The following is a 17,905-nucleotide window of genomic DNA, read 5'->3' on the forward strand; positions in this document are numbered from 1 at the left end:
ATACAGAAGCTATAAATTACTTGAATAAAAAATCTTATCAAGGATAAATATAAATTTATTAAATGAAAACTATAAAGTTTATGCTTTTATATACTTGAATAATTTAATCTCTCTTATTTTTTTATTTTTTTTATTTTTTTTTATGTTGCTATTGGCTTGAACATTGGCCTCACAATGGACTAAATATTTCACTTTTGGTAGAAAACTTTCCTGACCACTCAATTAATAAAGGAAAACACACAAGTAAAATAAATAAATAAATAAAAGAAAAAAAAAGAGTTGTGCACCTTCTCTCCACCATGCATTATTTGACTCAATGGTGTTATCCGTCCTCTCCAACATGAGCTGGCAAAATATCTATTAATATAAAAGAAAAACATAAAAATTAAAGGCTATATTTTGCTTCGAAAATATTAAATATAGGAAAATTATTGTTAAAAAAAATATTTTATTATATTTGGTTTTATTATGAAAAATATAATTAAAATTAATTAGGAATTTATATATTTTTAAATTATTTATTTTTTATATAAAAAAGAAAAAAATAAGTGAAATAAGTTTAAAATATCATATAAAAATAATTTATTGATTTTCAATCTTTTTATTTATTTATTTTTGTTTAATTTTTTTCTTCTACTTTTCTTTTTATTTTATTTTTCTCTCGTTTTTTTTTTTCAAAATTTTCATAAACATATCCAACAGAAAAAATTAAAACTAAAGAAGAGACCAAGGAAGGGAAAGGACACATGTCCTTTCTCTCCACCACACAACTTTGCAGTAAAGAGACAACCTTCTAAGCTAGACCAAGGAGGGGAAAGGACACGTGCCCTTTCTCTCCACCACACAACTTTGCAGTAAAGAGGCAACCTTCTAAGCTATACCTACTAGGCACTGTATTTAATGGCAAATCTAATGAATAAAATTTCTAGTCATCTCAGTTAGACTACTTGCTTTTACCTCAACATTCTTTGAAGTGAATTGTTATTTTATAACTTCTATCTTCCTTGCAATTGCAGAAAACACATTTTCTTTCGATTGTCATCTGGTATCACAGTCAAGTTAACCAGATGGTTATCTCAATCCAACCTTCCATCCCATTTTTTCAAGGAAATGGATATGATATTTGGAGCACAAAGATGAAGACACTTTTTATCTCCGAAGATTTGTGGGAGCTTGTGGATAAGGGTTATGCAGAAGATGATATTCCAAGAGATACTATAAGAGATGTACGAAAGAAAGATGCTAGGGCATTGTTTTTTATTCAACAAGCAATTGCAGAAAGTATTTTTCCTCAAATTTCAAAGGCAACAAAGTCGAAGGAAGCCTGGAACGCTTTACAAACAAAATATCAAAGCATAATTAAGGTACTTATTATTGATTAGTTACAATGCATTGAAGTCTTAAATTCAATCAAATAAAAACAAATATATGCTCCTACTAATTTTTAAGAGAGGAATGTGTGATTCTAAAACAAATATATGCTTCCTACTAATTTGTAAGAGTGGAATGCGTGATTATGAGAAGAGTTCTGACTATAGGCTTTATTTTAATAGGTTGTTGGATAATTTATTTAGGAGTTTATTTGTGTTTGGTTGCTTATTTAATGGAGAATATGATGAATAATTTTTGAGTTCAACTCAATTAGACTTCTTACCTTTCATCCTAAACTCTTTTTTATCATTTTTTTAACTTCTCCCTTCTAGGAAGATATCTTTTTTAGATTACAGTTTACAACATAATGACATAATAGATCACTTCCATTCATTTAGCTTTAGTTCAATTCACTTTTATTTGAGAGGATTGAAGGACCTAATCAATACTTAAACTATGTTTGGTTTCAAAAAGTAGCAAAAAAAAGAAAAAAAATCAAATAAAATTATTTTCTCATATTTAGTTTTATCATTAAAAAAATTAAATATAATTAAAATTAGTTAAAAACATATTCTTTTTAAAATTATTTAACCTTTATATAAAATAGTTAAAATGAGTTAAATGAGTTTGAAGTAACATATGAATACAATTTATTGTTTTCTAATTATTTTTTATTTTTATTTTTATTTATTTATTTATTTTTACTTTTCCTCCTTTCTTTGCATTTTGCCACAAATTTTCTGGGTGTCGACAACCACGATGCAGAATTGTTGAATGTTAACTCAGGTTCTAATTCGAATCAGGTTGCGGCTCAAGATGGAGATGGTAGCCAAACTGACATCACACCCATGGATGACCCTGTGTATAAGGCGGCAGCAAAGGGGGACATGACAGTCCTCGCCAAGAAAATTTCTGAATTTCAACTCCAATTAAGCCCAAAGCATAACACGATACTCCATATTGCAAGCGAATTTGGTCAAATAGAGTGTGTGAAATGGATCCTTAGGTTGCCTTCATGTTCATCTCTACTGCAACGCCCTAATATGAAAGGGGACACTCCACTTCACCTTGCAGCAAGGGAAGGGCATTCGGAGGTCGTGAAAGCTCTTTTAGAGGCTGCAAAAAAACCTCCTGTAGATATTGAAACTAGTGATGGAGTAGATAAGAAGATGTTGATCAGGATGACAAATAAGGAGAAAAACACAGCCTTGCATGAGGCAGTGCGATTTGAGCATTCTGATGTGGTGGAGTTATTGATTGAGGAGGACCCCGGGTTTCTCTATGGTGCTAATGATTCAGGTATGACTCCTCTTTACATGGCTGCAGAGAGAGGATTTACAGGCTTGGTGAAACTAATCATAGACAAAAGCGTGGAAGCTGGTACTTCACCCCCTTATACTGGCTTCATGTGTAGAACGGCCTTGCACGCTGCTGTAATATGTAATGACCAAGGTAGTATTTTTCATAATACTAATGATTATGTTATTCCCTCCTATGTAGATTAAAAGGAAAAATGTCTTTATTTATTTTGTTCATTTCCTTAATTTTCTTAATACTTTTTTTTCCTTTATCTATTAATTAGAAATGACAAAGATGATATTGGGATGGAAGCCAAACCTCACCAAAGAAGTAGATAAGAATGGGTGGTCTCCACTTCATTGTGCTGCAGAGGGAGATTGTGATCCAGAAATAGTGCAGCTATTGCTAGAAAAATCAGAAGAGAGTGTAGCCTACCTTAGGAGCAAAGATGGGAACAAAACTGCCCTTCATATTGCGTCTTTCCACCATCATACAAAAATAGTAGAGAAGATTCTATCTCACTCTCCTGGTTGTCGAGAGCAGGTTGATGACAAAGGCAATAATGTTTTTCACTTTGCCATGATGAAAAGGGGAGACGATGATTCTATGCCTAGTGATGATTACTTTGACAATAATTGGTTAAACGTCAGAGGACTTGTAAATGAGAAAGATGCTCAAGGAAACACACCCCTCCACCTACTCTCTTCTTACCAAAATTTTGATTTTGGTTTCATACGGGGGCATCAAGTGGATAAGAAGGCGAACAACAATGAAAACTTGACAGCTTACAACATAATTTTGAGGGCCACGGAGGACATTTCAGGGAAAAAGGTAAGGCTCCCACATCACTTGAGTCATATGTTTTTTTTTTTTTTTTTTCTGAAAATGCTCATTTTCCTATGGTTCTCAAATTGCTTGTGCTTATTTGAATGAAGTATATTTTGTTTTGAAATATGTCATGTTTTGTTGCTTTTCACTATGTAATTGGTTTCCTTCAACCTAAACTTACCATCCTTTCACCCGTAGCCAATCGACTCATGTTGGGAATGGGATCCCTTACCGAAGCATTAGCTAGGTTTTTTTTTTTATTTTCTTCTCTCCAAAGTTGATAGGATAACAGAGAAAAGGGAAAAAAAATTATAAAATGTTTCTTGCTTTTCATTGTTCATTGAGAAATTAAACTAAAGAAATTTAAATTTAAGAGGAATGTATTTGGCATAAACTTCTTTTCATTAAAAAAAAAAAAAAAGAAAATGAGAAGAAAAATCGTTAGTATCTTTTATTTAGTAATTTTTTTCTTATTAATTTTTCACTTGTGTCCAAATGTGAAAAAAAAACCATTTTTCTTAATATATATATATATATATATTCCATTACTTTCCAAAATCAAAATGTTGTTTGAGTTTAATTTGAGGAAAAGAAAAGGAAAAAAAAAAGAGAATAAAAAGATAAGAACAATTTATAAGATTTTCTCTTATTTTGTATGTTCATAAAAAAGTTGAGAAAAAAAATTTAATTATTAAGAAATGCGCTCTTTTCAAACCTTTTCCACATTTTCGAAGGAAAATATTTTATTATTTCCCTTTTTTATTTTTTATTTTTTCATGAATTCTTCTCAAACTATATTTGGTTTATGAAAAATACGAAGACTTTGTTTATTTCTCTCTATTGTTTTTCTCTATTTTTTTCTTTTATATTTTTAGGAAATATTTAACATAGCCTTAACATTTGTTTTCAACTTTTTATTTTATTTTTTATCATTTTCCATGTCCAAAATAGTCTTAAAGACTTCTCAAGAACCAAACATACCATCAAGAAAATATTTTTTCTTCCCCACGTTTTAATTATTTTTATCACATTTTAAAGTAGTAGTAGTAGAAGGTGAATAGGATAAAGAGTTAATAAAATTTTATTTTGTCTTCATTCTTTTTTTCTTTTGTACCCTCATGGAATTATTACCTATACCTCCCAATGGTAAAACTAAAGGAGGATAAGGATGCATGATTCTTTTTCTAATTTATCTTTCATCTATTATTGTTATAATTATTTTTGTGGAGATAATTGCAAAACATCTATTCCAAAACTTATGAGAGCTTAAATATAAAAATAAAAATGAAAGGAAAATAAGGAACTTTATTTCTTGTTTCTAAATTTATTAGATTTATTGAATAATATATGTTGATGTTGAAATTTAAATAAATTGGCACTCATCATACTATTTTCATTAAGAAGTTTTATAACAAACAAATAACTCGATTAATCGCAGATCTCCTGGAATAAATAAGCTTGATTTGATGCATTTAATTAAAGGTTGGTTAAGTTTGATGGATGCATTACTTCTATCATATTTTCATTCAGCTTCTTTACCCACCAATGAGTGACTGAATGTGAAAAAAATGGATTCATCAATTGAATTAAATTTAAATGTTCTTCACCTCTGATTTCAGGATATCATCCAAGATGTCTTGGAGTATGTTATGACTGAAAATAAATCTTCGGTTATGGAGAAGCATGAGAAGAAATGGAAGAGAAAGAAAAGAAGCAAAGAGTACCGGGAGAAACGCACCTCTGAATTACAAAAAGCGGGTGAAACCCATTTGATAGTTTCTGCGCTTATAACAACAGTAACTTTTGCAGCGGGTTTCACCTTACCCGGTGGTTACAAGGATGATGATGGCAAGGCAATTTTATCAAAGGAAGCAGCTTTCATAGCATTTGTTGTGACGGACACCATAGCCATGGTCTCCTCACTATGTGCTGTATTTCTTCACTTTTTTATGACGACCGTGAGTGAAGAGGAGGAGATTGAAAAGCACTTGGGTTGGGCCTTTTTTTTTACCATGATTGGCATGGTAGCAATGGCCATCGCTTTCGCAACCGGCTTGTGCACTGTTTTACCATATTCCTCTGCCCTTTCATGCCTCACTTGCATCCTCTGCTCTTGCTTTTTCCTCTGCCTTAAATTTGAATTTCGATATTTTGGAGGTACGATTGGGTACATGGAAGTAAGATCTTTGCTCAAAAAGAAAATAGCCGCTTTGTTTAAGAAGCTGAATATGGGGTATAAAAGAAAAGAAAATGCAGATGTGTAGATGAGGGCTTTCGGATCTTTGGATGAGCTCTTTTTGAGAGGAGAGAGAGAACTGGCTCCACTGTCTTATTTTTACAATAAGTTTATATTGTAGTGGGAATTATATTTTAGATGTAAGTAGAGTATCGAACTGACTTGTGTGAGCTGAAAGTCGATGCATATGACTGTGGATATGAATGAGATTAGTAATTATTGTTAATTTGGATGCAATTGATTCATTGAGGTTAATATAATCAAAATTGTTTTTATAAATGATTTTTATAAACCTATATTAATAAAATCAATTTTTTTATATAAATTATTTATTTTATTTTATTTTATTCATTGATATCAATATAATCAAATTTGTTTTAAGTTTTTTTTAATTTATTTTTTTATAAGATTATATTAATAAAATCAATTTTAATAAATTATTTTTGTACTTCATTCATTTAAAATCAGTTTTTTTTTAGAAATAATTTATATTGAGTGTAGCCTACCTTAGGAGCAAAGACGTGAATAAGACCACCCTTCATATTGCATCTTTCCACCATCATACAAAAATAGTAGAGAAGATCCTATCTCACTCTCTTGGTTGTCGGGAGCACGTGGATGACAAGGGCAATAATGTTTTTCACTTTGCCATGATGAAAGAGGGAGACGAATGATTTTGAACCTAGTAATTACTTTGACAATGATTGGTTAAAGGTGAGAGGACTTATCAATGAGAAAAATGCTCAAGGAAACACACTATCCACTTGCTCTCTCTTAATAAAATTTCAGATTTTTGGTTCGTATACACACACAAAGTAGAGAAGAGGGCATACAACAATGAAAACTTGACAGCTTACGACATAACTTTGAGGCCAAAGAGGACATTTCTGGGAAAAAGGTAGGGCTCCCAAATAACTTCAATTATATGTTTACTGGCAAATGCTAGTTTAATTTATCATGTTTCTCATTTCCTTGAGTAATGATACAAGGAAAACATTCATAATATCTCAACATTCCTAATATCTCAACACTCCCCCTCAAGTTGGTGCATAGATGTCACACATGCCCAACTTGTCTAAAAATTTTGAGAACACTTGTCTTGAGACAACTTTGGTGAGGATATCAGCCAATTGATCTTCTGATCGAATCTTAGGCAATTCCACAATCTTATCATTCAACTTCTCCTTAATGAAGAATCTGTCCACCTCGACATGCTTTGTACGATCATATTGTACTGGATTATGTGCAATGTCACATGCGGCTTTATTGTCACAAAACAATCGGATTGGTTGCCTAGATAGGTACCCTAAATCCTGTAAGAGGAGTCTTAGCCATAATGCCTCACAAAGTCCTAAAGCCATACCCCTAAATTCCGCTTCTGCACTTGAACGAGCGACGACATTCTGCTTCTTACTTTTCCATGTCACAAGATTACCACCTACAAAGGTAAAGTAACCAGATGTAGACCACCTATCATCCACTGCACCGGCTTAATCAGCATCAGTATATACTTCTATACTCTGATGATCAATATTTTTAGCGAACAAAATTCCCTTCCCAGGAGCATTCTTCAAATACCTCAAAATATGCATGATTGCATTCATATGTTGTTCTCTAGGATTATGCATGTATTGACTCACTACACTCAGTGCATAAGCAAGATCTGGTCTTGTATGAGCTAAGTACATTAATCTCCCCACAAGTTTTTGGTATCTTCATTTATAGGTTGATACTTGATTAGGCTCAACACACAATTTCAGACCTTCTTTTATTGGTGTATCAACAGGTTAACATCCCGACATTCTAGTCTCTTATAAAAGATCTAAGGCATACTTTCTTTGAGACAGAAAAATTCCTTCACTCGATTGAGAAACTTCAATCCCAAGAAAGTATTTTAGAGGACTTAGATCTTTCATTTCGAGTTCTTTAGATAGATAATTCTGCAGAGCTTTTCTTTCTTCAGGATCCTTTCCTGTAACTACCATGTCATCCACATATACGATGAGTGCCGTAATCTTACCATGTTGCTTTTTCAGGAACAAAGTGTGATCTGAATTACTTTGACGATAGCCAAAAGCTCTCATTGACTTTGTGAACCTTCCAAACCATGCTCTCGGGGATTGCTTCAACCCATACAACGACTTCTTCAATTTGCACAACTTCTAACATTACTTTTCTGACCCCATGCATCCTGGTGGAAGATCCATATATACTTCTTCAGATAACTCGCCATGCAGAAAGGCATTTTTTACATCGAACTGTTGTAATGGCCAATCTAGGTTTGTAGCTAAAGACAATAATACTTGAATTGTGTTGATCTTAGCTACAGATGCAAATGTCTCTGTGTAGTCAATTCCATAAGTTTGAGTGTACCCTTTTGCTACCAGTCTTGCTTTAAAACGTTCAATACTACCATCTGCCTTGTACTTCACAGTATAGATCCAACGACACTCAACTGGCTTCTTTCTTGGTGGACAATCTATGAGTTCCCATGTTTCATTCTTCTGTAATGATTTCATCTCTTCATTCATGGCTGCTTTCTACCTTAGATCAGCTAAGGCTTCCGGCACACTGTTAGGAATAGCTACAGTAGATAATTGATTTACAAATGACTTATTTGATTCAGACGAACGATAGTTAGACACATAGTTGCTCATGGGATATTTGACTTTGGTAGACAATTCAGGTTCATATGTGGGTTTAGGAATACCTCTATTATGACGGTGTGGTAACCGTTTCATGAATGGATCAGGTTCCAAATTAAGAACACCCTCAGTAGATGACGATTGGTTTGGTATTTCAATGAAGGCATCTTCGGACCCAAATTGTTCAGATGGTTCAATTGTACCGTCTTTCCTCTCTTTTATCACTTCTTCAGCTTCTAGGTGGTCATTACTACTTGGTTCACCCACTTCCTGGTTCACTAGTTCAAATTGTCCAGATTCATCCTCCTCAAAGATATGATAATCATAATCGAAAGTCTGAATTTCCTTATGGTACTCCCCCTGAAGTTCACACTCAAATGAAAAATACATCGAATCTTCATGAAACACCACATCCATTGTAATAAACATTCATCGAGTTGGAGGATGGTAACATCGATATCTCTTTTTTTATGCAATGCATATCCAACAAACACACATTGCAATGCATGAGAAGTTAACATGGTGCATTGGTGTTTGTGTAGATGCACAAATGCCACGCAACCAAAAACATGAGGAGGTAAATTTAGGATGGTTGGGGCAACTACGACATTAGTAAGAGCTTGGAGAGGTGTTTTGAAGTCAATTGAGCTGGAAGGTACCCGATTGATCAAGTATGTGGTAGATGCGATTGCTTCTCCCCAATAGGATATCGACATTTTTGCTGCTATCAAGGAAGCATGAACAACCTCTAACAAGTGCTGATTTTTTCGTTCAGCGACTTCATTTTGCTGGGGTGTATTGGAACAAGTAGTCTGATGAATGATTCCATGTCCTTCCAAATACTTTTGAAGATTAGAATTCTGATATTCTCCACCATTATCGCTACGCAGAACCCGAACCTTTGCATTGTACTAAGTTTCAATCATTTTATGAAAATTTTGAAACAACAAATTCACTTCATCTTTAGTCTTCATCAAGCATAACCAAGTCATTTTGGTACAATCATCAATAAAAGTAACAAACCAATGCGAGCCACTCAAAGTTGGGACTTTGGATGGGCCCTAAACATCAGAATGTATAACCATAAAAGGAAGCAGACTTTTATTCAAAATTAACAGAAACAAAGCACGGTGGCTTTTAGCCATTTCACAAATATCATAATGGACACTAGAAATATCACACCTTGCAAACAAACTAGGAAACAATTTTTTTAAATAACCAAAGGAAGCATGTCCCAAACGTCGATGCCACAACCAAATTTCAGACTTTTTCATCTCCCCCTCAGATCCATCTGCCATCAAGGCTTGTCGCAACTTATTGGAATGCTTTGACTGCAAGTCCAAGTAATAGAGTTTTCCCCGCTTAATACCACAACCAATCGTCTGTCTTGTTTGGATGTACTTAAAAACAAAAAATTCAGGCAAAAAAAATGACAATACAAGATAAGGCTGCAGTGATTTGAGAAACTGACAAAAGATTGTAATCTAAAGATGGAACAACTAAAACAACATCCAAATTTAAAGTATCAGTAAGAGTTAAGGATCCTTCCCCAATGATTGGGGTTGTGTTACTATTGGCTGTGGAAACAATTTTTTGTGAGGAAGGTCTAAGGGGTGAAACCTGTCTATAATCAAAAGTCATATGATCTGTAGCACCAGAATCAATTATCCATGAACTATTAATAACAGGTGTAGAAGTATTTAAAAACTTACCATCATAATTTGTAGTGGCTACCAATGCAGAGGCATTCTCAGTAACATCAGCCTCTGTTTTTATTTCGGCAACAATTGCAGTCGAGGTTTTCTTGGAATATTTTTTCCGTTGATCATGATTATGATCCCACCAGTCTGGATATCCCACAATTTCAAAGCAACGACTCTTGGTATGACTAGTCTTATTGCAGTGAGTGCATTTGAAGGTTGACTTATCAATATTAGGGCATGTCTTAGGATGGTTGGTCTTGGATTGGTCCTGCTAATTCTGGGTTGATCGTTGTTGGACTACCATAGCTAAGGTGTCGGACCAGATCTTGGGTAGTGGCTGGCCTTACCGACAAAATATCCAAGATTTCAGTTCCATGGCTCTGATACCATCTTCAAATTGATGAATGAGTTTTTTTTTTTTTTTTTTTTTTGTGTTTCTTATTCATGCTTTTATTCATTCATGTACATAGTATATATAAAGGGTAATCACCATTCTAAGAATGGGAAAGAATGATACAAGGAAGGAATGACATAAGGAAATAATGATACAAGGAAAGGAATGATATAAGGAAATAATGATACAAGGAAAACATTCCTGATATCTCAACATTCCTAATATCTCAACACTCCCCCTCAAGGAAAGAATGATACAAGGAAAGTATTCCTAATATCTCAACAATTTTATCAAAGAAAGCAGATTTCGGAGCATTTGTTGTGACGAATACCATAGCCATGGTCTCCTCACTATGCGCTGTATTGCTTCACTTTTTTATGACCATGTGTAATGGGGAGGAGTACCTTGCAAAGCACTTGGTTTGGGTCTTTATTTTGACCATGATTGGCATGGGAGCAATGGCCATCGCTTTTGCAACTGGCTTGTACGCTGTTTTACCACATCCCTCTACCCATTCATTCCTCACTTGCATCCTCTACTCTTGCTTTTTCCTCTCCTTTATATTGGAAGATTTTCAAAATTGGAGAGGTATGATTTCGGGCATGGTTAGAAGAATAACCTCATGGCTCACAATGGTTATTTCGTGTTTTCTATTTCTCTTCGAGTTCTTGGTCATTTGGACAATCAGAGAATGGTGGCCTGGTCTACAAGAAAAGATAATGCACATGCAGATGAGGCTCTCGGATCTTTGGATGAACTCTTTTCTGAGAGGGGAGAGGACCCACTCTGGGCTTATTCATATTGAAAAAGAAGAGTCTCAAGCAAGGAAAGTTAAAACCATGCTCTACTGTCTTTGATATATGTAGAGTATTGAAATATTGACTTGTTTGAGTTGAAAGTCAATGGATACAACTGTGATTATATATGAATAAGATTAATAATTATTGTAAATTTGGATGCCATTGATTCATTGAGATTAATATAATCAAAATTGTTTTTACAAACGATTTTTATAAGTTAATATTAATAATATCAGTTCTTAAAACTTTTTTTACTATTATTATTCATTCACATAGTATAATCAAAATTTATTTTAATAATAATAATAATAATAATAACAATAATAATAATAATAATAATAATAATAATTATTATTATTATTATTATTATTATTATTATTATTGTTATTATTATTATTATTATTAGTATTACTTGATCTGTTGGTTCGCAAGTATACGAGTTGTTCAAGAAATATAATTGTACCAAGTACGGATATCGAACCCACAAGGACTATGCTACTAATTACGTACTAAAATTTATTATTTCCATTGCTATTTAATCAATTGAATTTTTAAAGTTTCAAAAGAAGGTAACTGAGACAGTTAAAGAAAATAAATTCAAACTCTTATTATTTATACGCTCTGGGGCTTTTGATTTTACTGTAAACACTTTCATGCAATTGATTACTTAACCTAATTTCTGTTATGCTTTATTTAGAGATTTAGTTCCCTAAGCCAACCAATATTTTCTCTTGAAATATATTAGATTGCTCCTTAAATTACTAACCCAGCATAGCTCTATGTGAATTTAAGTTTAAAGGAGTAATTAAGATCTATGGAATTATTATAGATTTAACTGTTAATCTCTTAGAACATGGTAATGTATCTCTACTATTCATTCATTCTAACGTAATATATTCTATGGATCTAATTTAGATTCTAACTTTCGTTATCAACCTAAATCATAAATTCAATCAAAACTTGGGCCCTTAAGAATTAAGAGCTTTTAAGTGAAGAATACATACACAAATAAATTGATGCAAAACAGAGAATTAAATTAAACTAATCAAAAACATAAATCATGATTGAGCTACATCTCAGCCCTAGACAAAGGAAATTAGTTCATATTAAGATGAACAAACATCCTAAATTACAATCATAAAGAAATGGGAAGAATAAACTAGAAAAATAGAAGGCAATCACCTTCTTGATCTCCAAGCTCTCTCTCTTCTCCGAAGTCTCTCCGAGACCCCCCAAAATAAACCCTACTTCCGTCTATTTATAGCCTCGCTATCACAAACTAAAGTCCCACCTAATTCGGATCTAAACAGAATGAGATAAGAACAAATAATTTTCAAATTTTAAATATCGCGTCGCGGCACTCAATGCCTCCCGCCGAGGCGCTTTAGTCTCAGGTCCCCAGGATTTCTGAAATTCCTTCGAGCTCTACGGCAGACAAGCTCTTCCCGCCGCGACAGTTTTGTCTCGGGTCCCCAACTATGATTTTCCACATGCATGCACCGCAACGCTTAAGTCCTTCCCGCCGTGGCGCTTTTCTCTCGGGTGAGTTACGAAAAATGTCACATAAGAGGCCGCCATGGCGCTTGAGAGCTCCCGTTGTGGGGTTTTCACATTTTTGCCAAACTTCATATTTTTCTTCTAGTTTTGCCTCGTATTGCTCCATTTTCGTACTCTTGGCTATTTGAGACCTAAAACAATAAAAATAATGATTGTTGAGATAAAATTACTCTTAAACTAATGAAATATCAAGTTGAATTATAGATAATATGTCGCTCTAAATCGACTTATCAAATTCCCCCAAACTCAACATTTTTCTAGTGTTCGAGCAAAAACAAAATAAAATCTAACCTAAAACTATCCTAAAAACAATTAAATCACAAACTAAATCAAGACTCAAAACTTCTCAAACTTCCAGAATCAAATTCATTCGCCAAGTTTAATTCATAATATTGTCTAAAAAATTACTAATAACACAAAGTCGTTAAGAATCTATAAAACATTACAAAAATTAGAAGGGTCACTCAGACATTCATTCCATTCAAACCTTCAATCTTCCGAAAAATCCAAGTAAGCAACCTTTCAAACAATCAATTATACAACCCGAATAATTTTATAAAAACAATTATAGATAAAGTCGACCTCTAAAAAGTAATGTATTATATCAAATCTCATAGGCTTGGCTTTCTTGTCACTCTCCACTAATGTAGACTCATCATGTTACCTCAGATCAAAAAGTCTTTAATAAGCTTGCAATGTTAGGCTAAGTTGTTGGCTCAAAAAGAATGGAAAGGATAAATTCAAAGAATGAGAACACTCACAATTGAACAAAATGTAACAGACTCAAGAGCTTTTAATACTAACATCACTTCATATCATCTTGAAACTTTTCATACTTTTTCTTTCTTTCGTGCTCATAAACACTTTTCAAATATTTCACCACTAATGCCATTCTTTTTCCTTTTTTTTTTTTTGTTTTTTTTGTTTTTTTTGCACACATTCTTCCTTTAATTCTTCAAAACCCTAAACTTATTTCTCTATTATAGCTAGGGTTAATAATACAATTTTCCATCATTTCCTCCTTAATAAAATATTTTTGCTCTCAAACAAAATAAATAACAAACATGTAAATGTTTTCATCAAGGGTAATGATAAGTGTTTAGGCTTAAAATAGGTAGGAAGATAGGTTTAAAGAAGGAAAAATAAGGATAACATTACATAAAAGGGCTCAAATAGGTAAATAGTGGATAAAATATTCTGGGTAAGGTAAGAAAAGCTCAAACGATCCAAAAATGGCCTAAATCATCACCTAAGTAACATGAAAAATCTATGATTTTGCTTTGAGTAACAATTAACCAAGTTATAAAGTTTGTTGAGATCTTTAATCATCCAAAATTGTCTAAATAAAATGTCTCTAAGCATACAAAATAGGATTGTTATCAAAATCACGATACTAGACCAACATCAAATCTCAAATCCAAACAGAACAAACATCCAAATTATCCTCCAAATCTAAGTAATATCATATTCCATCCCAACAACCACACATCATAGCAATCAATATATAATCATTGACTATATGAATCAACTTGAAAAACAAAAAAATAATGCTAAAAAATCAAGAAGTTTCAAAAAGATTTTTAACTGAACTTAGCTAAACCCAAAAGAAATTAATCGTTCTCCCAAAACTTAATTACTTTCATTGCCCTCAATGAACAAAAGAAAATAAAGTAAGGAAAAAATAAGAAAAAGAAAAACCGCCTTTTTGATGAATTTTTTGGGACACATTGAAAAAATTGTTCATTTCTCATTCAATAGTGTCTTAAAAGAAAAAGAAGAAGAAAAATTCTTGTGACCAAATAAGATTGTTTGCTAACATCAGTAATCATAACTTAGTTTATACAAACCAAAATAAAATAAAATAAAACATAAATAAAAACTTAAAAAAAAAACAGAAAATAAAACATAAAAATTTATTGTAGCTCCTCATCATTATCCTCATCACCACCAACATCTCCGCCATTCTCCATTGGCTTTGAAGAGGCATGCTCCTCTGGTTATGGATGACCCGAAAAAATTGGCATAGTTGGGAGCTGAGACATATCCACCGCCATTCCAATTGCCAACAACCTCATCATCTTTCTAATAGAATTATTGGAGGAATACTGATAATCAATTAGTTATTGCAGCTGCTCACCCTGATGAGTAACTTGACCTTTTAATTTTTCCATAAGCTCGACCATAGTAAGGGGTCTTGAAGAAGAAGACTGTTGCCTTACCTGTGAACCCTAAACAACCGACCCTATTCTATCATTCCCCTTCATTTCTTGCACCTTATTATTTGTTATTTCTGACATAGGAGCTAAAGCCTCCTCATTCGGTCCATATTGGACCCCACTAGTAGCGCATATAGCAGTAATTAATGACGGATAAAATAAGGACATGGATGAATGCTTAGCACACTGAATGATATGAGATGATAAAAATTTCCCCAAATCCAGTGACTTTCAAGTAACAATAGAATAAAGAAGCACTGCCTGCTCTTTATTAATGTCACTAAAATGTCTCATTGGCATCAACCTCACTGCCAAGAAATAATACCAAGCTTTACATTCCCTAGTTAACCCAATACTTGGGAAGGTGACCAGCTCATCATCCAACATCTTCCATTGAGTGCCCGGAACTGTAATAATCCTCAATACCTCTTGATAATCAATTTCTCCACTAAGGGAAACAGTATAATCATCATTCTCAATATCAAACAAGTTGAAAAAGACATTAATAGCATGTCCACCGAAACCTACTTGTTTTTCTCTCACAAATACCTTTCGATGATGTTGTTTAGGCGCATTGACATAAAATTCCCTAACAACCAGAATGATAGTAGCTAGAAGTTGAGCATAAAAATCATCATATTTTCTCTCCCTAATATTAGCAGTAATGGTTGGTCAATTTATTCCAGTTACACACAAACCCCTCTCATCTATCGGGTTTTGGTTTGAAACAGAGTCATGATATCTATTCTGGGCATTTTCACTAACAAATTTGGTTTTATCAAATTGTATCACACCCTTGCCCTTCCTTTTCTTGCTACCTGATGCATCCATATTCAACACAATCTTCAATCCAATAGCAAATCACAGAAACAAAAATCAAAAGTAGAAATCCTTACCAAATTACAGCAAAAAGGTAGAAACAATCACCCCAAATAGCGACCCAACAAGAAGATAGACTGAATTTGCGATTTCCCTTCCAAAATTACACCAAATGAATCTTCAATCTTGCCAAATCTCTAAAAACTGTGAGTAATCCCAAAAGAAAACAAAGAATTCTGAGTTAAAATATGATTAGGATCGAAAGATAGAGAGAAAGTGAAGAGAATATGAGAAAATGAGAAAAATTGTTCATTAAAAATGAAGGAAGATGGCCCTTTTAAAACACCCACTTACTCATCGCACAGCGGCACTCAAGTCTTTTCGCCGCGGTGCAAAACCCTAATTTTTACAAGATAAATTCAATTAGGGGTGACCACTGCGACACAAAGCCTTATCCGCTGCGGCGGTTTAGCTCGGGTTTTATCATGATGTAGCGTTTGAAGAGTCAATCGCGACGCCTTTCATTGGGTATGTAAAATGCCATTTTTCTTCTAAAAATAAAGGAAAAGTAGTTAAAAATAAAAATAAATCTTAAACTACCAAACAATTAACTCTAAAAATTCACTAACTAAATTAAATTTGAAACAAAATAAAAATAAAATTGATAAAAATCCTAACAACTAAAATAATTCAAAATTCGAAAATAAAAATTGTTCAAAATGAATTGGGTTGCCTCCCGAAAAGTGCTAAAATTCAAATCATTGGTTAGACTTTCTTCACTTTTCTACTTTGGAATTGAAAGCACAAAGAACACCCTTTCAGTGCTAAAATTGCCTCCCAAATAATGCTTCAATCATTGCCCGTTCATTGTAAAAATTCCCTTTGATGGATGATGAACTTCTATTGCTCCTAATGGTAAAACCTTGCTAACTATGAGTGGACAAGACCATCGTGATCTTAATTTACCAGGAAAAAGCTTGAGACGTGAGTTGAAAAGAAAAACTTGTTGACCAACTTTAAAATCGCAATTCTGAATATGCTTATCATGCCATCTTTTTGCCTTATCCTTGTAAGTCTTAGCCTTCTCATAAGAATTATTACAGAATTCCTCCATCTCATTTAATTGTAACAATCTCTTCTCCTCTGCAGTTCGTAAGTCAAAATTAAAAAATTTAACAGCCTAAAATGATTTGTGCTTCAACTCAACCGGAAAATGACATGATTTACCATAAACCAATTGATATGGAGACATCCCAATAGGTTTCTTAAATGTCGTTCTATAAGCCCATAAAACGTCATCCAACTTACTTGACCGATCCCTCCTAGAAAAATTAATTGTTTTATCCAGGATTCTCTTGAGCTCACGATTAGATACCTCAACTTGACCACTTGTTTGCGGATGATAAGGAGTAGCTATACGATGTGTTACTCCATATTTACCTAATAGTGATTCAAATTGACTGTTATAAAAATGAGATCCCCTATCACTTATGATAGCTCTTGGCATACCAAATCTTGCAAAAATGTTCTTCTTAAGAAATTTAACCACCACCCTAGCATCATTGGTCTGCAACGCCTCAGCTTCATCCCATTTGGAAACATAATCTACAACAACCTAAATAAAACGATTAGCATAAGAGGATGGAAAATGACCCATAAAATCAATACCCCATACATTAAACAATTCTATTTCTAGAATATTTGTTAAAAACATCTCATTTTTCCTAGATAAATTCCCAACCCTTTGACATTTATCACACTTGGAAACAAAATTAAATGAATCTTTAAAAAGAGAAAGCCAATAAAATCTTGATTGTAAAACTTTGGTTGTAGTTTTAGTAGCTCCAAAATGTCCTCCAACTTCATGGGAATGACAATGATGCAGAATACTCTTCATCTCCTCTTCTGACACACATCTCTTGATTATTTGATCGACACATTGCTTATACAGGAAATGATCATCCCATATATAGTACTTGAGATCTAAGAAAAACTTCTTCCTCCTTTGATAAGTAAGCTTGGGAGGCAATATCTTCT

General features: G+C 33.3%; 1 protein-coding gene across 1 annotated transcript; it reads left to right on the forward strand.

Moving 5' to 3' along the window:
• Positions 1-981: 981 nt before the first annotated feature.
• On the forward strand, positions 982-5,936 carry LOC117915010 (ankyrin repeat-containing protein NPR4-like). The gene is made up of 4 exons (XM_034830552.1): positions 982-1,364; positions 2,175-2,823; positions 2,954-3,501; positions 5,118-5,936. The coding sequence occupies exons 1-4, from the start codon at positions 1,068-1,070 to the stop codon at positions 5,760-5,762; spliced, it is 2,139 nt and encodes a 712-aa protein (XP_034686443.1). The 5' UTR covers positions 982-1,067; the 3' UTR covers positions 5,763-5,936.
• The last annotated feature ends 11,969 nt before the right edge of the window (positions 5,937-17,905 follow it).

Source organism: Vitis riparia, chromosome 5, assembly GCF_004353265.1.
Source record: "Vitis riparia cultivar Riparia Gloire de Montpellier isolate 1030 chromosome 5, EGFV_Vit.rip_1.0, whole genome shotgun sequence".
NCBI classification, from domain to species: Eukaryota; Viridiplantae; Streptophyta; class Magnoliopsida; order Vitales; family Vitaceae; genus Vitis; species Vitis riparia.

Coding starts and splice junctions, on each gene's coding strand:
- LOC117915010 (XM_034830552.1), top strand. CDS start 1,068: ATGGTTATCTCAATCCAACCTTCCATCCCATTTTTTCAAGGAAATGGA. Junction 1,365..2,174: donor AATATCAAAGCATAATTAAG/GTACTTATTATT, acceptor AATTCGAATCAG/GTTGCGGCTCAAGATGGAGA. Junction 2,824..2,953: donor TGTAATATGTAATGACCAAG/GTAGTATTTTTC, acceptor TCTATTAATTAG/AAATGACAAAGATGATATTG.